This window comes from Yamadazyma tenuis, chromosome 3 (assembly GCF_029203305.1).
Source record: "Yamadazyma tenuis chromosome 3, complete sequence".
Taxonomy (NCBI): domain Eukaryota; kingdom Fungi; phylum Ascomycota; class Pichiomycetes; order Serinales; family Debaryomycetaceae; genus Yamadazyma; species Yamadazyma tenuis.
This window is the reverse complement of record NC_089463.1, coordinates 703230-724347: the sequence shown is the minus strand read 5'-3', so window position 1 is coordinate 724347 and position 21118 is coordinate 703230. Positions and strand designations below refer to the sequence as shown.

General features: G+C 44.7%; 11 protein-coding genes across 11 annotated transcripts; 9 read left to right on the top strand and 2 right to left on the bottom strand. All coding sequences in view use genetic code 12, as the record gives it.

Moving 5' to 3' along the window:
* Nucleotides 1-2228: 2228 nt before the first annotated feature.
* Nucleotides 2229-3899, top strand: PSN45_002727 (uncharacterized protein; the record flags this gene model as incomplete). Its single annotated transcript, XM_006683851.2, has 1 exon — nucleotides 2229-3899. One exon carries the CDS (start codon nucleotides 2229-2231, stop codon nucleotides 3897-3899), a length of 1671 nt encoding a protein of 556 aa, XP_006683914.1.
* Nucleotides 3900-4062: 163 nt separating this feature from the next.
* On the top strand, nucleotides 4063-4989 carry PSN45_002726 (uncharacterized protein; the record flags this gene model as incomplete). The annotated part of the gene is made up of 1 exon (XM_066157923.1): nucleotides 4063-4989. The coding sequence occupies one exon, from the start codon at nucleotides 4063-4065 to the stop codon at nucleotides 4987-4989; it is 927 nt and encodes a 308-aa protein (XP_066014020.1).
* A 1-nt stretch (nucleotide 4990) lies between these two features.
* Nucleotides 4991-6397, top strand: PSN45_002725 (uncharacterized protein; the record flags this gene model as incomplete). The annotated part of the gene is made up of 2 exons (XM_006683852.2): nucleotides 4991-6164; nucleotides 6390-6397. 2 exons carry the CDS (start codon nucleotides 4991-4993, stop codon nucleotides 6395-6397), a joined length of 1182 nt encoding a protein of 393 aa, XP_006683915.2.
* A 508-nt stretch (nucleotides 6398-6905) lies between these two features.
* MCM1_2 (transcription factor of the MADS box) lies at nucleotides 6906-7604 on the top strand (the record flags this gene model as incomplete). Its single annotated transcript, XM_006683854.2, has 1 exon — nucleotides 6906-7604. The coding sequence occupies one exon, from the start codon at nucleotides 6906-6908 to the stop codon at nucleotides 7602-7604; it is 699 nt and encodes a 232-aa protein (XP_006683917.1).
* Nucleotides 7605-9025: 1421 nt separating this feature from the next.
* Nucleotides 9026-9763, top strand: MCM1_1 (transcription factor of the MADS box; the record flags this gene model as incomplete). The annotated part of the gene is made up of 1 exon (XM_006683857.2): nucleotides 9026-9763. One exon carries the CDS (start codon nucleotides 9026-9028, stop codon nucleotides 9761-9763), a length of 738 nt encoding a protein of 245 aa, XP_006683920.1.
* Nucleotides 9764-10866: 1103 nt separating this feature from the next.
* On the top strand, nucleotides 10867-12432 carry PSN45_002722 (uncharacterized protein; the record flags this gene model as incomplete). Its single annotated transcript, XM_006683858.2, has 1 exon — nucleotides 10867-12432. One exon carries the CDS (start codon nucleotides 10867-10869, stop codon nucleotides 12430-12432), a length of 1566 nt encoding a protein of 521 aa, XP_006683921.1.
* A 408-nt stretch (nucleotides 12433-12840) lies between these two features.
* Nucleotides 12841-13410, top strand: PSN45_002721 (uncharacterized protein; the record flags this gene model as incomplete). Its single annotated transcript, XM_006684065.2, has 1 exon — nucleotides 12841-13410. The coding sequence occupies one exon, from the start codon at nucleotides 12841-12843 to the stop codon at nucleotides 13408-13410; it is 570 nt and encodes a 189-aa protein (XP_006684128.1).
* Nucleotides 13411-14052: 642 nt separating this feature from the next.
* RIM15 (rim15, signal transduction response regulator) lies at nucleotides 14053-18933 on the top strand (the record flags this gene model as incomplete). The annotated part of the gene is made up of 1 exon (XM_006683859.2): nucleotides 14053-18933. One exon carries the CDS (start codon nucleotides 14053-14055, stop codon nucleotides 18931-18933), a length of 4881 nt encoding a protein of 1626 aa, XP_006683922.1.
* A 49-nt stretch (nucleotides 18934-18982) lies between these two features.
* Nucleotides 18983-19588, bottom strand: rex2 (Phosphatidylinositol 3,4,5-trisphosphate-dependent Rac exchanger 2 protein; the record flags this gene model as incomplete). The annotated part of the gene is made up of 1 exon (XM_006683860.2): nucleotides 18983-19588. One exon carries the CDS (start codon nucleotides 19586-19588, stop codon nucleotides 18983-18985), a length of 606 nt encoding a protein of 201 aa, XP_006683923.2.
* A 77-nt stretch (nucleotides 19589-19665) lies between these two features.
* PSN45_002718 (uncharacterized protein) lies at nucleotides 19666-20124 on the top strand (the record flags this gene model as incomplete). Its single annotated transcript, XM_006683861.2, has 1 exon — nucleotides 19666-20124. One exon carries the CDS (start codon nucleotides 19666-19668, stop codon nucleotides 20122-20124), a length of 459 nt encoding a protein of 152 aa, XP_006683924.1.
* Nucleotides 20125-20157: 33 nt separating this feature from the next.
* ACB1 (acyl-CoA-binding protein (ACBP)/diazepam binding inhibitor (DBI)/endozepine (EP)) lies at nucleotides 20158-20469 on the bottom strand (the record flags this gene model as incomplete). Its single annotated transcript, XM_006683862.2, has 2 exons — nucleotides 20158-20394; nucleotides 20443-20469. The coding sequence occupies 2 exons, from the start codon at nucleotides 20467-20469 to the stop codon at nucleotides 20158-20160; spliced, it is 264 nt and encodes an 87-aa protein (XP_006683925.1).
* Between the last annotated feature and the right edge of the window lie 649 nt (nucleotides 20470-21118).

Here is a 21118-nt window from a genome sequence, read left to right as displayed (position 1 = left end):
TACCGATTTATGACCTCCCAATTAGGTAAGAGCTCCGTCCACAGCAGCAGAAAATCAACCAGACCTAGGGCTATATGATTTGATGGTATTGGTCGCTTGGGAGTAAGAACACCAAGCCAGTCAAAGAAGGAATATGAATGGGAGACACCAGAAAACTATTGCAAGTCATTTCATGTTCTAATGGACGTGACCAAACTGGAAAAAAATCCCCTCTTAATTACTTATGGATAATGCCAGGATTCAAGAATGTTAGTATGAAACGATAATTGAGGTTGAGGAGAGGGGGCTGTACTGCCTCCTTTTCCCCCCGGAATTATCCCTTTAGACATTTTAAGCATCAAGTGAAATGGAAGAGGGAGCTTAGAAACGTTGACAAGAGTGTCGGAAGAAATAGGCTTTTGAAAGAGAAGTGTTACCAGCTAATACTGATATGCCCAATGAAGAAGGATAAGCTAGGAACAGAACGCTGACTAGCATAATATCCAAAGGTAGAGTTTTTAACACAACGTTGACTAGCATAATATTCAAAGGGATAACCTTTAAAATGAACATTGACAGCAGAATATCTAAAAGATATAAGCTTTAAGCAGAAACAATACCAGCTGATACTGATACGCCCAATGAAGAAGGATAAGCTAGGAACAGAACGCTGACTAGCATAATATCCAAAGGTAGAGTTTTTAACACAACGTTGACTAGCATAATATTCAAAGGGATAACCTTTAAAATGAACATTGACAGCAGAATATCTAAAAGATATAAGCTTTAAGTAGAAACAATACCAGCAGAAGTCTGATTCATACACTGAACGAAGAAGGTTCAACATTGAGCAGAGGTTGGCAGAATATTACAGAGGGAAAAGTTTTTAACACAACGTTGACTAGCTGAATATCTTAAATGAACAGGCTTTTACAGAGAAGCGGTGACTATCAAAATATTCGAAGAAGGAAAACCGGAAACATCGACTAGCAGAATTTCCAAAGAGGTATAGGAGTTAACAGAAACGTTGAAAGCAGAATTTTCAAAGAGGGATAAACTTTTAACAGAAACGGTCTTAGCAGAAGTCTGATCCGTACTCCCACCGGAGAAGAACTCGCAATATAAAGTTCACTATCTGAGTATCCAAAGGCATAGGAGTTAACAGAAAGATAACCGCAGAATATTCGAAGAGAGATAACCTTCTGACAGAAATGTGACATCAGAATATTCGAAGAGAGATGACCTTCTGACAGAAATGTGACATCAGAATATTCAAAGAGAGATGACCTTTTAACAGAAAGACTAGCAGATAGAGTAAAACAGAATGTTTAATAGAAGAATACCCAAAGTTGCAAAGAAGACAAATATCCACTAATACAATACCCCAAAGCTGCAATCAACACCCACAAAAATATCACCCTCTTCGTAGTTTGCTGCTTTATGAATCTAGACTCCCTCAACCAACTCTTTCTTAGGCGGCAACTCGTATAACCCCAATTCCCCATTTTGTTTCCATGGTAACGATGAAACCTCCGTTGAGATCTGCCAAATTCCTCACACGTTATTGCCAGTTATCATGTGCCGATCCTTTACCGGTTGTAATTAGCTATTGGAATTTCCTCTCGTGAGAAATATTTTCTAGTCAAATCTGCGGAGATGATCAGTATGCCTGATCGGTTTTATTTAGTGGGTTTAGTGACTTGAATGTTAGATGAAACCGTGTGGGCAATTCCAAAAGTGGTATTTTCTCTCCTCTTATGTCTACGGTTCTGTCTCCTTTTCTGTTCTAGTATACCGTATCTGCAGCACTGTTCCACCGTACCCTTCTGCATCATCCGCTTTACTATCCTACAGTATTTCAATGTATCATTGTGCTTTTCTTTCCTGGTGGACATTCTACTACCTTTTCCTGTCTCTTCCACCGACTCTCCGTCGTACTGTACTGTAATCTCGTAAGATTTTGTTCGAATCTGCCAAATCATGCATCGTTCTCGAGACACCTGACATTCTCGTAAGTGTGAAAGCCTCACGCAACGTGCGCCAAAGCTCTCAACCCCTCTTCTTGGCGCCCTTGAAACGAGCCCTGCGTGTATAACCCCGGCCATTACTGCCATTACTGCCATTACTGCCATTAACCGACCCCTAGTCATGCATGCACCCCACATCCTATTTGGTGGTATTGCTCCGTCGTCCCCACACTCCCGTTTTCTATAAATACTGTCCTCTAGTGCAATCAAAACCTTATCAAAATGTCTGACGTCGAGTCTATCAAACCCGAAGTCTCTCACGATGAATTAGCTGATCTTAGAAAAGAGGTGGAGGCTACTGCTGACCTCAACAACCCCGACGCATCGCTTCAAAAGTTACTTGCCAGACACCCAGTTTCTGAGTTTTCCAAGACTCGCATCAAGCTTTACGTCTTGTGTGTGTGCCTCTATTTGTGTCCTACCATGAATGGATACGATGGAAGTCTTGCCACTTCCATCTCCACTTTGCCGCTGTTTCTTGACTATTTCAACTTGCACAACTCGCCTGCCTCAACTGGGTTGTTTTTCGCCATCTACCCTATTGCAGCCATGGCGCTGACACCGTTCATTCCACTTCTCTGTGACGGAATTGGAAGAGTCAAAACCATCATTATTGGCCTTCTGATTCTTTGTGTGGGGGCCATTGTGTCGGCTACCGTCAAAACGTTGAACCTCTTGATTTTTGCCCGGTTTCTCTTGAGTTTTGGGGCTAATATCGCCAGTCTGGCCGCACCCATGCTTCTTATGGAAACCCTTCCTCCCAACCGGAAATCAATGGGGCTTTTCTTCAACACCTTCTACTATGTGGGTTCTATCGTGTGTACGTGGGCTAGTTACGGTACGCTGATTGCTTATGACGACGAAAAACAGTTCAAAATCCCCTTGTGGTTGCAACTCTTGTGTCCAGGTATCTGCCTTTTGTTTGTGTGGATGTACCCTGAAAGCCCACGGTACCTCTACTCGAAGAACCGTATCGACGATTGTCGCCAGTTTCTCATCAAATACCACGCGGGCGGTGACCCCAACCACCCGATCGTGTTGGCCGAGCTCAACCAAATCGCCCAGTCGTTCGAAGTCCTGGGCTTGCTCAAACCTCGGGACTACTTTGACTTCAGTGGGTTCTTGAGGACTCGCCTGAGACGCCACCGCTCGTTATTGGTGGTGGTGTGGTCTTGGTTCAACCAGTTCAGTGGAAACCAAGTCATTTCCTATTATATGACGACGTTATTCTTGAATCTTGGAATCAAAAATGCCACCACTCGTCTTCTTTTGACGGCCGTCAACTCGATCATATGTTTCTTGTTTGCAAGTGCTGGGGCCTTTGCCATGGAAAGGATCGGAAGACGGCCGGCCTTGCTCTATGCCAACACCGGGTTTATTATTTCCTTCATCGCCTTGGCGGTGTCTACCAAGAAGTTTGATGATGATAACGATAATAAGCAGGCGGCGGCGGCTGGAATCGCCTTTATCTACATTTTCCAGGCGGTGTTCTTCTCGTTTGCAATGACACCATTACAGCCCACTTACCCATCGGAGATTCTTTCCAATGACATGAGGGCTCGGGGGATGGCGATGTACATGTTCATCTCTAATGCTGCTTCCACCTTGAACTTGTATACAGCGCCATTGGCGATGCAGAATATCACATACTGGTACTACGTGTTCTATGTGTTTTGGGATACTTTCCAGTTGGTGGTGGTGTACTTTTTGTTTGTGGAGACCAGTAACTTGACATTAGAGGAAATCGAGCATGTTTTCGATACGTCAAATGCTGTGAAGGAGAGTGTGAGGCTCTCGAAGAAGGCAAAAAGTTCTAAAAAAGGTGGGTACGCTGATGAAGAAAATGTTAAGGAGGATGTTAAGGAGGATGCTAAGGAAGAAGTTGGAGTATAAGCACCGTTGTGCTGGAACGTTTTACAATATTTAGGGCGACTGACGCCAATCTGTACTCGCCTATGAGGTTGGCTTTATAGGTTCTGTGATAATCCCACGTATACTGTTTGTGCTCTTGTGCTACCAACTTGTATTTTTGTAATCGCGCTTTTTGCAGTCAACAATGCTCCCCATCGCCGTAGGAACTACCGTACACGACACCGTACCGGTGCCAGCGTCGCCCTACATCCTCGCTGCTGGCTCACATCTCTCCCTTGTCAACGTCGTGGACGGCTTTGTGTCCCAGTTCCCCCAGGTCCACCACCTGCCCACCTCCAGTGTCGACTTATTCGGCGATGGCTTGGTGAGTGCCAACGCCAACATCATCAGTTTATGGGACTTTGACACCGCCAAAGTCGTGAAATCCACCCGCATCCGCAACGATGATGTCAATGATAGCATGGTTTCGGTGCGATTTATCAACCAGAACTTGGTGGCAGCTGCTGGCACCAACCGGTACCTCAATTTGTACGATGTGAGAACACCCAATATAAGCAGAGTTTATAAGGTACAAACATGCCCCGACAATATCACCACTCTACGCTGCTGTGATGATACCGTGTTCTGCGGCAGTGCTGATGGCACCGTGGTATCGATAGACCTCCGTCAAGATGACCTACAAACGTTGAAATTCAAGGACCCGCTCCTCGACTTTCACATCCCCAGCACCAGCCTCATGGTCGGGCTCCATGAGAGCAGTCACGTGAGCATAGTGAACCCCGCCACCGCCACCGTGTTGAATCTGTACGGTCGTCCGGGCCGTGCCACCGGCAAATTGCAGTATCACATCAAATGTGCCTGGGACCAGCAGGACATTGTCTGTGGGACCGAGACAGGGACAATATTACGGTTTTCGTGGGAGCCAACCACAAACATGATTCTTACAAGTCCCGCGATTGTGGTGGGGACAGGGGTGGTTAACTGTGTGGCATTTGTGGGAGAGTTTGTGGTGGGGTTCAGCGAGGGCTGGCTCCATCGGTTCCCGCGCCGCCCCGACTTGTCGCGGCTCCAACGCGACCGCGACCTGAATTTTCATCAACATCCACTCTAACATGTCCCAATCCGAAGACCAGGTTCCCAGGTCGCCTCCTGAGGCTTCTCCCGCTCCAGATAACGACAACGTCGTCGAAAAAAACCACCCCAATCCGCCGTCTGATGCGTTTAGTCCCACCTCCATCGTGCTTGCAAAAGTCAAAGGGTATCCCCCATGGCCGGCAATGGTTCTAGATGAAATGATACTCCCGGATCATATCTTGGCCAGGAGACCCAAGACCGTCAAGCTTCCGCCCAAGCGGAAAAACCAGGGACCGGTGTTGATTTTACCTGTGCGCTTCTTTAGTGACGATACCTACATCTGGATCAAGTCGTCTGATATTAGGCCGTTGACCGAGCTGATGATTGAAGACTTCTTTGCCAAGGCCAAAAGAAGGAGAGACAACCTCCTTGAAAGTGCCTACACGTTGGCCCAGAATCCGTTGGATATGGAGTTATTTGTCAAATACGGATCCAGTGGTAAACCTCCACCCACACCTGAACCCGAACTCAAACCAGCTGAAGAAGACGAAGATGAAGACGAAGACGTGGAAGACAATGACAATGAAGAGGAGGAGGAGGAGGAGGAGGATGACTACTTTCCGCAAAAAAAGAAGCTGAAGCCAGCCAAAAAACCTGTCAAGAAGAAGCCTATCACCAAGCTGAAACCCGCCAAACCCAAGCCAAAGGCCAAGAAACCGCCCAAGGCCGAACCCGTGGACAACGACCCCGACTGGGGCATTGACGAGGATATCAACGAAAATTATAAGCAGGGCAACTTCATATACGAAAATATCAAGGACCAATTGGCCTTGAACCAAAAGTTCCCAAAGGCCGACACCTTAGCCAAGCGATTGGCATCGTCGACCCAAAAGTTTGACGGGGTGGCCAACCAACTCATTCGAAAGCTCATGGACTTGGAACCCGAGCCAACAGGAATTGATGAGTTAATCACTCTTCTTGACCAACTACTGAGTATTTCAGTACCCAAGCTGGTGATTTCCAAATCAACTCTTCTCAAAGTGCTCATTTTGACAAACCGAAAAGATGTGGAGCCAAAGCTCACGGCCACGATCAACGGGCTTCTTCGCCAATGGCTCGGGTTTGAGGTGGATGCCAACCCTGAAATTGAAGAGGAAGAGGAAGTTGATGAGGTGGTAACTACGAGTGAGGACGGTGTTGTTACCGGAAACGGTAGTCAACCCCCAGAATCCATGCAGACACCCGCCCCGGCCTCTCCACTACTGGCTTAGCGACGATGGCCGCGGCCACCGCCAGGCGCGCTCGTAGGGTGGTAGTGTTGTGGGCGTGCGTGTACCATATGGTTGGCGCACGTCAACTACCAGATCCTCAAAATCATGGGTGATTCCTCTTTGGTCAAAATGACTGTTGTTTTTTTTCCATACTTAACAAGCAGAGGTATGTAAATATATATCATTAATAACCACCACCTTCCCCTTCCAATCATCAAAATGCCCCCCACCTACCGTCTCACACCGCCACCGCCTTTCTCCCGTTGCTACTTGCACGCCAATTGGAGGCCTCTATCCCCAGGTTCTTCCATGGTCTAGTTTTCTCATATAAGAATTCGAGGTTACCTAATTTGGTTGACTATCTATTCAATTTCCTAATATGGCCGAGAGCAACATGGTTGCACATAACCTATTTGGAGTATCACTCCATGCCATATCCTCCATAACACTGGTATCAAACAAGTATTGGCACCGGTGGCGGTGGTGGTGTTTCGTGGACCCCCTTTTTTTCGGTTGTTGTTGACAGGTAAGCAGTTTGAATACGCATTAGTACCACCACCAATTTGCTCTGGACATTGCCACTGCCATCAGTAGTGTCTTTATGGAGCCAAAATGACTCCGATGGAGTGGGAACTTGACCGTGGTGATTTGAGCCTGTTGCATTTACTAACAATTCCTTTAGATGAGCGAAGTTACAGAACCAAAATTGGAAACGCCAGATGAGTTGCCAGGTAACAATACCTTTAGCACCTCCACGAGCAACCAGCCTCCAGATGATGATGATGATGACGAACAAACCGGAGGTGGTAAACAGCAGAAGGAAAGAAGAAAAATCGAAATCAAGTTCATCCAGGACAAGTCCAGAAGACACATTACCTTCTCCAAGAGAAAGGCCGGGATCATGAAGAAGGCATACGAGTTGTCTGTGTTGACCGGAACCCAGGTTTTGTTGTTGGTGGTGTCTGAGACCGGGTTAGTGTACACTTTTACCACTCCCAAGTTGCAACCTTTGGTCACCAAGAGTGAGGGTAAGAACTTGATCCAGGCGTGTTTGAATGCTCCCGAGGAAGGATTGGGTGACGACCAGGACAACCAAAGTGAAGGAAACTCGCCTGATTCTCCAGAACCTGCTCAGCAGCAGCACCAGCCATCGGCTCAACCCCAGCAGGTGCCTACTCACCCTCTCCACCACCAGCAAATCCAGCCCGGTGTTGCTGCCAACCAGTTGCCTCCTGGAGCCCATTTACCTCCTGGAATGCCATACCCTCAGTCGCATCCCCAGATGCCTATGCCTCCCCAAGGGTACAACGACCCCAACGTATACCAACAGTACTTTAACATGCAAAATGGTAATATTCCTAACCAGCAGCAGTACCAGTAAATGGGTGTCCGTGATATTTAGTTTGTTTAAAATGTGTTTTACTGTAATATACGTGAGATCTTGAGTCTGACGCACATTAGTCTGCTTATTCTGTAGTTTAACAACTATCCATGTCTTGGTATTATCGTATAAGGCAAGTTCTGATTAACTTTTTGAATGGCTTTACCTGCCTTCCACGCTGTTCAATCCGCGTTGGCATTTTTGCCAGGCTATAATGATGTAGAATAGTAGGGCATCTCACCTACCTATGGACATTACCACCAAAAAGCCGGTTGCAAAAAGGGACCAATATGGGCAGGCTTTTCACTACCATATTTTGGTCCTTGTTTCCATGTATTTTTGGATTTAAACCTCACAGTAACAGTTTTCATACTTTCAGTCGAATAGAGTACTATTGAAAATGGTAGACTAACCAGTTAAAAGACAATATAAATTTAAACAAAATAAGCTTCTTTGTTCCTCTTCTTCAAATAGGCCACTCAAATTAAATTTGTAAAACTTGCAACTTCAACAAAAACTTTGAAATAGAACGAAAAGCGTGTACGCACAATACATAATAGAAAACTCTATTTGCAGTACTCCCAGCTCATGATATACCAATATATGGTGAAAAGTTGAAGAAACCAAGACCTAGGTGGTAGCACCCCAAGTCAGATGCAGGGAAATGCAAAAATAACTATTAACTTGAAATTTATGGACTATGCTTGGTGTAATTGCGATTTCATAGGGTTTATCCTAACGGAATTGGCGTGTGTGCTGCGCACACACACTAGATCGTCAAGATCTAGGGCGATGCTTCTTTGGTCAAAATTCTTGTTATTTTTTTCCATACTATACTTAACGAGAAAAGGTATGTAAAAAAAGAGATTAATAACCAAAGCCTTCACCTCTCCAATAATCAAAGCTACCAACACCCACAGTCTCACCCAACCACCACCTATCTACCAGTGCCACTTGCCTTCCAATTGGAGGCCTCCATTCCTACCTAGGTTCTGCCATAATTTAGAATTTAGAATTCGGGGTTACCTAATTTGGTGACCATATTCGATTTCCTAATATGGCCGAGAGCAACATGGTTGCACATAACCTATTTGGAGTATCTCTCCATGCCATATCCATCATAACACTAGTTTCAAACAAGTATTAGCACCGGTGGCGATGGTGGCATTTCGTGGACCACCTTTTTTTCGGTTTTGTTGACCCCTTTTTTTCGGTGTTGTTTACAGGTAAGCATTTTGAACACGCATTAGTACCACCACCAATTTGCTCTGGACATTACCACTGCCATCAGTAGTGTCTTTATGGAGCCAAAATGACACATATGGGGTGGGAGGTTGACGGTGGTGACTGGGCCCTTTGCCAGGAGTTGCCAGAAGTTGCCAGGTGTTGTCCATGTTCGCCTATACTAACAATCTCTCTAGATGAGTGAAGCTACCGAACCAAAATTGCAAATGCCAGAAGGGCTGCCAGGTAACACCTTAGGCACTTCCTCAATAGACCAACTCCCTTTCGACGGCAACGATGATGACGACAAACAAACTGGAGGTGGAAAACTGCAGAAGGAAAGAAGAAAAATCGAAATCAAGTTCATCCAGGATAAGACCAGAAGACATATAACCTTCTCCAAGAGAAGAGCTGGGATCATGAAGAAGGCATACGAGTTGTCTGTGTTGACCGGAACCCAGGTTTTGTTGTTGGTGGTGTCTGAGACCGGGTTAGTGTACACTTTTACCACTCCCAAGTTGCAACCTTTGGTCACCAAGAGTGAGGGTAAGAACTTGATCCAGGCGTGTTTGAATGCTCCCGAGGAAGGATTGGGTGACGACCAGGACAACCAAAGTGAAGGAAACTCGCCTGATTCTCCAGAACCTGCTCAGCAGCAGCACCAGCCATCGGCTCAACCCCAGCAGGTGCCTACTCACCCTCTCCACCACCAGCAAATCCAGCCCGGTGTTGCTGCCAACCAGTTTCCTCCTGGAGCCCATTTGACTCCTGGAGCCCATTTGCCTCCTGCAGCCCATTTACCTCCTGGAATGCCATACCCTCAGTCGCATCCCCAGATGCCTATGCCTCCCCAAGGGTACAACGACCCCAACGTATACCAACAGTACTTTAACATGCAAAATGGTAATATTCCTAACCAGCAGCAGTACCAGTAAATGGGTGTCCGTGATATTTAGTTTGCTTAAAATATGTTTTACTGTAATGTATGTGAGATCTTAAACGTGTCAAGTAATCCCCAGTGATTTTTAGTTCGTTTAAAATGTATTTTACTATACAATACTCGAGTTGGCATTTATCAGGCGTGCTGTTCAGAACAGGTACTGGATTCCACCTACAAACTGGGCATGACGACCAAACCAAAACAACTGTGAGCTCCATCAATACTGTGTCAGCAAGAAGCGAAGACAACCGATTATACAACTGTTGACTACTACTGTTGACTACTGCTGTCGACGAAATCACTTTTTACGTTTTGCCCTTTCGGGTTTCTGGTTTAAAAGACATCACTGTTGGGGTGCAGGTACTTGTACCAAAAGTTTTGGATGTGACTCAATGTTTGGCGATAAATCCACTACTACCGGCAACAAGAAGGAGGGGCTTCTTGATGTGGTGTTGGCTCGCTTTCAGCACCTTGGGTTGAGGTTGGAAAGTGCCATTCTTGTGGATGTCATCTTTTGCGGGCTCAATTTCTATATTTAAGCTCCTAATGGTGCAGTAGATTAATGGCTGCGAAATTGTTGCAAAGTCTGCAGCAAGTCTAAAGTGCTCAACAAAAACAATAGAGCAAAATAGCGGGTAATTGAATTTTTCAGGAACAGGTACGGTATCCACCCCGTAGTTAAGCCCACCAAAACAAAATTCCACATACACAAATACGTGTACACCTTCAGACGTACTTCCCTGGACCAGTCGTGGCATATACCGATCAACCCCCCTGGGTGTCTCCCCGCGAAGCCGCAGGAGAGGCATTAACACCCACACGGCAGTACCCAATTATTGAAGGCCATCCGAAGGTCGAGGACCGCCGCAAACAAATAAACATACAGGTGGAAACCCCACTATTCAGTTTGCTCTGGTGTTACAGCAGAATGTTGCTGCACCACCCCAGACCACCACCCCCCAGAAATGACCCCCGCCTCACGACCCTCAAAAAATAATAATTGCCTAAAATTGGCTGAGAAGTATAAATTTCAATCATTTATTTCTGCTCCTGTCATCGAAAAACAATATATTTACACATATTAGTGAAACAGGTAACATGAATACAGGAAGTTACGATTCAGGTCAGATAAATTGGAACAATATGGGTAATACGAGTGCTCCTCAACCAGGTGGCCAATTTTCGGGGTCAACAGGTGATGGATCAGTATGGGGTCCCGGACCTACCCACAGAAGATCTCTGACGTTTGAAACCATTTGGACCACCAATTCAAACCACTCATCAATTCTGAGTGCAGGGGGGGTGCCCCACAGCCCCCAGGACTTGGATGTATTTGGGTTTGCACCAATGGCAAATGTGGCAAGTGGTATAAATACCAATGTGATGAACCACAATCCCACCATGATACATCAGAATGCCCTAAATCAAAGCCCTCTGATCCATCAGATTCCGGGAGATAACCCCATGAACCCCCCGGTGGGCTACGGTATAAACTTACATCCCCGGTCCATGGGTCTGATGAGTGGTGCTACAATGAGTCCTCAAATTGGATCGGGGCCTTTTGGTGGTGGGTTTGTGAACCATCGCAGCTCGATCGGATCGTCTGACTCGCACCCAGGAGACTACTCGTGGGACCACCGCCGCCATTCACAGGGCGATGTGCCCTTGGGTTCTCCCAAAAATACCAACGCTTCGATCGACTTGAAGACGACCGCCAACACACCTGGAGATCACGCCGCTTCTTCTCCCGCCTCCAACGACCCGGCACAGCTTGTAAATGAATACTTTGATGCAGATCCGCATCGTCGTGTGACAGTCACACTCCACCGTCTTCAGGAACAGTATTACGGCGACACCCCCACGCCCAACGTGCTGTTGCCCCGGTTCCCGTCCGAACCGTCATTGCGCAATTCCCAGCTTGTTCTTGTGGCCTTCAAGGCCGGTAGACTCGATGTATTTACACTTCCTGGCCCCAGTTCGCATCCCGAGTTGGGCCAGGTACGTCCTGGAGACCTTGTAATTGTGGAGGCTGACCGAGGACGGGACTTGGGCCGGCTTGTGCAGTTGGACGTTTCGATTGACGAGGCTCGGTGGTTGAAATATTTACAGTTTCAAGAGCAGCAGCACGCGTTGACTGACGAAGAAGCCAACCGGCGTGGTAGTGGCCATTCAGAAGACCACGACCATCTGCAACCAGTGTTGCACCTCCCCAAAGCAGTGGTATCGTTTGCACTGCAAACAGAGGTGTTGAGGGTGCTCAACAAGCAACAAGACGAAGAAAAGGCATGCCGCTTGTGTGTGGCCAAAATCTCAAGTCTCACATTGGGAGCACATGGAGAGGGCCTTGCAAACATGCAGTTAATCGATGCCGAATACCAGTTTGATCGAAATAAATTGATCTTCTACTACGCTACCAATCGCCGGATTGACTTTCGTGATTTAGTACGGGAGTTGTTTCGCATCTACAAAACAAGAATTTGGATGTGTGCTGTGGTTGGGATCCCCTTTTCCCGCCGGTCGTCTATGGTGACTCCCATTCACTTTAACCTGCCATTTCCCACGTCGGTGCCTCGCAACTTTAGCGATAACAACTCCACTAACGAGGAGACCGACACCGGCGAGCTGTTTGTGTTGAAGTCACTTGTCGATCAGATCAATCACTAACCAGTTACGAAATTACGACTTTAGAGGACTTAGATAGGAATACATACTTTGGTTTTTGCAGCACTAGCGACTCCGACATTCGGCCAATTGCGAGCAGATTCAGGTGTCACTCCCTGGATATGCTAACCCAAAAGGGTAATGTCGTACGAATGTCGCAAACACACCTGATAATCTCACCCAACAACTGAGAGCACCATAGCAAAGCCTACAGACTTATCAGTGCTGCTGAGCTCAAACATCCCGTTTGCTTCTTGTTTCCCGCATCCCCTCTCGTTTCAAAAGTGGTTCACGGGGTACTTGCATTAATAATACTCGGTCGTGCCCGGGAAAGCGAGAAAATTTTTTTCTTACTCATACAACCTTAAATCAAACAAAAAAGTTCGTGGCAACCATTTGCTTTCTCCCACAATGAACTTCAAGCCTTCGGACTACTTGTCCGATTTGAACCTAGACTTCAACGAGAACATTAGCCTACCCACCGACCTAAACGCAGCTAGCGATTTGGACTTGTTCTCGAAAAATGACTTTTACAACTTGGACTTTAAAGAGTACAAAGCGAAGATAGAATATAACGAAGATAGCCCCATGTCTCTCGAAAGCTTGACTCTGGTGGCTGCCTTCAACTCCACAAATGCAGACACAAACTCCTATGTGCCACAAACACCAGTACTTGATCAGACCTTCAATAACGTTAAGGTGGATGCTGCTAACGAAGATAAGCGCAAGAGAAATACCGCTGCATCCGCTAGATTCAGGATTAAGAAGAAAATGAAGGAGCAGCAGATGGAGGCCAAGTCCAAAGAATTACAGGAGAAAGTCCAACTGTTAGAGAAGAAGTTGATGACTTTGACAATGGAAAACAAATGCCTAAAGAGCATGATATTAAAGAAAAACGAGGAGCAGAATATCAAACTCTTGGAAAGCATCAAGAAGAGATCTATAACGGACTCCAAACCTTTGTTTGAATATACCAAGTAACCGCATTGTTGATGCGAATGTTAAAATCCAACTTTTAACTGTGGCCTCCAGATCCAACTCTTGGAGGCTGTTTATAATGAATAACGACTGTCTAATTCTTCAACATGACGTTCCATGATTATTTCCAACAAATAATTTTATCTAGAGAATAAACGAATCAGAAACATTAGTAGGTAGCATCGAGTTTGTAGAGCAATTTCTCATTACCCCAGGTCTAACAAAGGGCTGAGGGGGCTACAAAACCACCAATTGGCCACCCAGCTTCCCCGTTTTTTTTCTTCTTCAATTATATACGTTTATTAAAACATCATATGTATCCTCTGATCCATTGTCACTCTCATTAACTTCTCAAACTTGTAGCCCCTTCCCTGTCATCAAGACCCTTTGAAAATTGTCTTAATTCGCGTTCTTTTTTCAGGTTTATCTATCCGCCTGTATCAACTTGTGACTGTGCAATCATCCACAAAACGACACTCACCCGGGCTTCCGTCTCACCTCCTCAACCACCATTAAGTTGAGAAACACTACCCAGGGCGGAGTTCAGCTGTTAATATAGAGATTATCAGGGTGTACAACACGTGAGAAACTGACCTTATCTATCACCCATTCCCCTTTCTCAATTTTCCAAAACACCCACAAGTGATGTCCAAGGATGATTTTTTCCATCAGCCGTTGTTCCAGCTATCGCAAACCAACCTTCGTGACCTAGAAAGGTCGGTGAGTCCTCGGGAAATCATACCCAACAACTCCGATGTATCTGATCTTCCTCAATCCAACGCTAGATTCAATGATTTAATTCAAGGTCAAATCGACTTGAGCTTAGCATCTTCTAACAACCCCACGACGGTGTTAGAACTAGACTTGGATGGCAACATCAAGTACCTCAGTAAGAATTGGGAAATAATAGTAGGAACAAAGGTAAAGAAGATGATTCAAAAGCCAATATCCAGTTTTATAATTGGCAATAATGAAGATGACTTGAACGTGTTCAACTATGCCATAGAGAAAATGATCAAAGATGATGACAGCTACAAAATCCAGTTTATTACTGCTACTGATGATAAGTCCATTCCGGACTATGAAATCAATATAACTCCTAACAACTCTGTTGAGGAGAGCGAAACTGAAAACGATTTACAAAGGGAATACCAACCAATAGGTGGGTTCTCCAGTCCTTTGAGCTTTACGGAAAATGTTGTACAACATGAAGATGCGATAGATATAGATGACATGGACGATGAAGTGGAAACAGCCGGTTCTGATACGAGTTCCAAGGTGTCGAACAATGGAGGAATCATTGAGTTGGAAGCTCAGGGGATTCTTATCCATGATTCCAAGACTCACCTTCCTACGCACTCTATTTGGACAATCAAACCATATGTTCCGTTGGACTTGGATCTTACCATACCCAGTCAGTTGATCGACTTACTTGGATTTGGGTCGACGATTTTCGAAAACTATTTGCTTGAATTGAAGGAGCTGAAGACCGCCGATGAAACACTGGTGCCACAACCACAGACTGTTCTTTGTCATATTTGTGAGCAACAAATCCCTGCTTGGTTTTTGGAGAAGCATAGTGACTTGTGTATTGTTGAACACAGAACCAGCGAAGACTTGCAATTGTGTCATGACTTAATAAGCGACCAGAAGGAGTTAATCTTGAGAATCTTTGAAAGCTTGTATCAACAAAATGTCAATAACTACAGCTATGCGTACAACCAGGTCAACTCTTCAAGCAGTTCTTTGGGCTCATCTATTTCCTCGTCTTCGAGTGTCTCGTCAGCCGTTTTGGACTATAAAGGTCTTCCTCTTCCAAATTCTTCTTCAAATGAGCAGCTTAATGTGACTCACTTTCAATCAAAACCAGTATTACCCATAAAAAAGTTCCCGTTTGGAATCTTGTCGAGATTGATAGAGCTATGTGATGAAGCATTAGCAATCAATCCAATAGAAATCAACCAAAATGGAGAACCCCGGTTCTCTCCTAACACTGAAAAGTCCATCAGTATGATAGTTAACTTCAAACCATTTGAAACCAGTGACAAGGCAATCAAGCTAATCATTCAAGATACGCAAAGTTTGATCAATGACAAGATAGATACCCTTTCCAGGCTTTACTCGGTTCTCAAGATCAGTGAAAAGATCAAGAAAGAAGTCGATGAACTTGTGTTGGCTTCTGTAACTGATACAGTTTCTCGTATCAAAGAGCAAATGAACTCTTCAAAGTCCAATTCTAATTCGATATCTAACTCGACCTTAAACAGTCCCATTGATTTGAACAGCCCAATTCATCTGGGGAAACTTACGCCGCTGTCCTCCCGATTTTCACCTCGACCTTCTCAGGCTCGTATACATTCTCCACAGCCATTGAAGTCTCCGAGAACAACCAGTCCACAAAATCTTCAACCTCCGCCAATAATTACGGCTTCACTGAGTGAAGACAGTTCTAACAGTCCCAACTATCCGTCTATCACACCTAAAGATATTTTATTAAGAGGAAGAAGCTCAAATATGGAATTTTCAAGATCTTCCAACTCGATCTCGTCCCTTTCTTCCCCGAGATCAAGGAGGAACTCTAAGGATATCACAATCGAAGGCTTTAACGAGTTGGTCTTGACAAAACATAAAACTTCAGACCTGGATCATTCATCTCCCATGAGATCTTCTCCAGCCACCGTGAGCTCAATGCCCATACCCAACTCGAATGTAAACATTGGCCATAATCACTTTTACAGTCCTGGGCACAATTTGTCATCACTCCAAAGAAATACTCCTAGTTCCAGTCCGTTGATATCTCATAGTCAGATACATAACGATAGCTTGGAACGGCCTGATAAAGCATATTTGAATATCCTGGGTACCAGTAAGACGGTGACTAAACCACCCTTATCTCCTTTATTAGTCAGTCAAACTCCTGCAACAAAACCATCAGCTGGATCTATTAAGGACTATGAGATTATTAAAGCTATCAGCAAAGGAGCATTCGGGTCGGTTTTTCTTGCCAAAAGGAAACTTACAGGAGATTATGTTGCTATTAAATGTTTAAAGAAATCAGATATGGTGGCCAAGAATCAAATTTTGAATGTCAAATCAGAGCGGGCAGTGATGATGAAACAATCTGATTCACCTTATGTGGCACAGCTCTATAGCTCCTTCCAAACAAATAACTATCTTTATTTGGTGATGGAATACCTCAATGGTGGAGACTGTGCAACCTTAATCAAGATGCTTGGGACGTTGGGTGTTGACTGGACTCGTCGATACGTAGCTGAAGTAATTGTTGGTGTGGAAGACCTTCATAAAAGAGGAATTATCCACAGAGATTTGAAACCAGATAACTTGTTGATCGATAGTACAGGCCATTTGAAGTTGACTGATTTTGGTCTTTCGAGAATGGGAGTCATTGGTAGACAAAGATTGCAACGTAAAAGCAGCTCTTCCGAGCATGGTGTTGAACTTTTCCGCAGAAGTTTAGCATCTACAGTGACTCCAGGAAGTCCCCGGTTGAGTTTCGATGGACCAGTGTTTGAGGCCAGTAACGGTGGTAAACGAGCAAGCTCTGTTACACCATTTTCACTTTCTCCGACGGTTGATCAACGAAATTCTATTTCATCGCCTCTTAGTGAAACCCGTCAAACAGAATCCCGAATCAGTATTGACCAAGTACCGTCGGAGTCTCGTTCTGAACCTCAGTCATCAGACCGTTCAAAGAAGTATGATTCTCCAAATCTTAATCCGAGCTTGCCACGGACTTCATCTGAAACGTCGTTTGCAATTGTTGAAGATGATTTTCACGTTAGTCCTTCGCAAAGTGCTAAAGTAACTTCGTATAAGCTTTATGATCCTCAAGAAACCAGCGAAATCAAATTTGTGGGTACACCTGATTATCTTGCACCAGAAACTATTAGAGGTGTTGGTCAGTCTGAGGCTTCTGATTGGTGGTCTTTAGGTTGCATAATGTTTGAGTTTTTATTTGGTTACCCTCCATATCACTCAAGTACACCACAACAAGTTTTCACCAACATATTGAATGGGGAAATTGACTGGCCTAAATTACTGGAAGAAGATTTTGATGAGATTTGTCCTCCAGCTGCCAAAAACTTGATCGAACGGTTGTTGAATGTGAATCCAGAAGATAGACTTGGATATGGTGGCAGTGACGAAATTAAGAGACATCAGTACTTTAATGGAATTGACTGGGACAACTTATTTAACGAAATTCCCTCGTTTATTCCACAACTTGATGATCCAGAATCAACAGAATACTTTGATAAAAGAGGAGCTGATATCTCGCAGTTTCCAAAGGATGAAAGTGAACTGAGTGACGAGGATCGAGGAAGCAATGATGATATGAAACTCAGAATTCGGGATGATAACCTTGGACTGGGGACCAGTGAAAGTAAAGGAACTACCAGCACCAACTCCAGCTCAAATAGCCGTCGTGGTAGTTTGTCTGCTGGGACAAAGAGAGAGAGAAGAAGTAGTAAATTGACAGATCCAAGCGAATTTGGCTCCTTTTACTTTAGAAACTTAAATGTTCTTGAAAAAGCCAATAAAGATGTCATCAACAGATTGAAGAGTGAGCACTTAGAGCACCGTGGTAGTTTTTCAAGTTCTTCTTCAGACTCAACTCCTATCAGGTCTCGGGGATATTCTTTTGGTGAAAAGCCAAACTTTAGTTTGAACTTGAACAACTCAGGATCTGTAGGACTAGGATTGGCGTCTTCCTTTGGGCCTGGATCAAGTAGCTCAACCCCTGTGTCAGCTACAAACCTGGCACTGGGATACTTTGGTCCTCCATTAAAGGATGCAAGCCCCTTCAAAAGACCAGTTTCTCCTATGCTCACTGCGTTCAACCGTGCCCCATCACCAATGAAGGATCTCACTGGAAGTCCACCAAGTTTCAAGCAACACGAAAGAATTGGGTCTGGGCATTCAAGTGATGATATACCTGATTTTGGTAAGTTATCTCCCAATGACCCTCCAGCTATGAGACATAGATCTTCGGTGAACTCACTTGCTCGGAACAGTTTCAAAGACTCCCCTACGTCTTCGGACACCGAAGACAACAGCAGAGCACTTATGCGAGTACAGAAACGTAGGGAGAGCTCTCGTCGGCAGATGATGAATATCAATGAACTCGACATTTTGTACTGCGAGCCTATTCCTATTGTCCGACATGTTATCATGAACTACTTTGAAAAGTTGGGGTGTATTGTGGTACTTGTTAATGATGGGGATGAACTTATTCGCAGAGCCACCGGGCAGGTGAAGTTTGATATGATATTTACGGCGTTGAAATTGCCCAAAATTGGTGGAATTGATGCGGTCAAGCTCATTCGACACACCAATGGGGTCAACTCTCAAACTCCTTTAGTAGCAATTACCCTGTTTGCAAAAGAAGCTACTCAATCGGGACAGTTTTCAGAAGTGCTTGAAAAGCCGGTAGAATTTGAATGTCTTCGCCAGTGCTTAGCCCGGTCTCGTCTGGATGAAGTGTTTGAGAGCGACACCGAGAAATAACCAATGAATACGATGTAATGATAAACGTATACTAATATTACACTAATATTTAACTACTGTTACTACGGGCACGGGACAACTTGTCGATTGTGTCACGAGACTCCTCTTCGCTCTTCAAGTATGTTTCTCTCAACCACCGTAACTGTTCGATGCTTTCAAGAATATCCAGTTTGGCAGTATGATCCTTCTTTTTCCGTGGCTGAACACTCATCAATTTGGGGTTGTGACGCTTGCCAACCTCTGAGAGAGAACTCACATCTACAAGCCGATAGTGTAAATGATCTATCACCTTTGGAAACTCTTTCATCATGAAAAATTTATCCATATGAACCGAATTACCTGCCAAAAGACCCTTGTGAATATCCACGTACTTTGTGATAAATGCCAAAAGCTCGTCTTGAACCTTGGAAACAGTTCTGTCAGGATTACTGATTACCTTATTCCATAAACCTGACTCCGTGTGGGTTTTCGTGCACCAGGCATCCATTTTTTGAAGAACCGATTCATCATAGTACACGGTGGATTCGTAGCAGTCATCCACCACATTTAAATCACCATCGGTTATCAAACAACACACCTCAATAATATGGTCAGTGTTGATGTTGAGACCCGTCATCTCGCAATCGATCCACACCAACGGCTTGGATGGCTTCATCACTCTGGTACTATTGACAAGATTCTTGATGAGACGTTGAGCACTCATCTCGATTCGCGATTAAATTTGGGTCTCCAATGGCACTTTTCGATCGGTTCTGCTTCTACTACTACCTTATTCACATCCCAGTGACGGTGTTGATCGACTCGTCGGTGGTGGTAACACCGGTATTTCGGTTCCAGGAGTGGATCATTGACTTCCATGTGGCCACCAATAAAGATATCTTGATGACGTCCAAACCGCTTTGGTTCAAGGGATTTGTGTGGATCGAGTTATTATTCCAACTTCCATGGTTTGTGTACGCGATGGTGGCCCAGCATTCGGTCACGTGGCACTTGTTGAATGTGGTGTATGGAGTCAATGCGCTGTTGACGACGTTTGCGTGTATTTTATATGTGATTGGTGAAGGTCCTCTCCATGGGTTGAGTGATACAGAAACCTGGAAACTTGTCGGGGTCTACGTGCCATACGTGGTGCTTCCGTTGGTAATTCTCGCCGGTAGCTTCCGTCGGATCAGAGCGTCCACCAAAGTATAAATATCAGATGTTTATTCTAAGAACAATACACAATCAACTGGAGTACTTGCCAATCAATTCGTCAGCAAGGTCGATGTACTGAGACTCGGCATCATCCTGGGTGGTGCCCTTCAATTCGTTCCAGGCCTCCCATTTGTACTTGCCCTTCAAGTCCAAGAATCCAGGCTTGGAGGTGTTGTTGTCGCCAACAGTGGCCTGCTTGAACAAGCCGTATAACTTCAACAATTCGTCATCGTTGGGTCTTTTTGGTAAGTCTTTGACTGCTGCAGCCTGTAAATGTTAGTAAAGTGTTTCAGCTTATGGGAGGTTGCAACATACCTTTTCTTCGAATAATGCAGAAACCATTGGTGGGGATGTGAAACTGGGAGATTTCGCGAGCGTGGACGATTTGGGGTTGATGACGGTGGGATGGGCGGACACGACCTTTTGGGAGGACAGAGTGGAGGCGGTGTATGGGTCAGAAGTTAACATGGTGGAAACAGATGGGGACTACGAATGTACTGGTGATTTCATGAGATTTTTACCGTTGTTTTACCGTGTGAAAAAATAGAGTGTTGTGTCAGACTTATTCTATTTCTAGATTTGGCAGAAATTACTTAATTAATACTTTATAATTGACCCATTCTAATCATAGAAACCCCCATTGTGACTGTCCTCCATGGGAGAATGGATTACCTCCAAAATTTGGCGGACACTGGTTTCGTCACTGATGAGTACGACCATGTCAAGGATGACAGTATCTACTTCTACAGGTATGTCTGTCAACACTATACCTGGATAAATGAACTTGGCGTTTCGATTTGAGTTACTTAACCCAAGGGTCGAATTTGTGCACCATCTTCGTGATAACGTACCGTGGTTCTTTTATGAAATATATGTTCTGCAATATTCTGATTCCACAATATGCTTATAGACACTTTTATTATATTTGTATTATGACTTAAATGACTTGATTTACCTTACAGCAAAATATTTGTACAGACTGGTGAGCTTC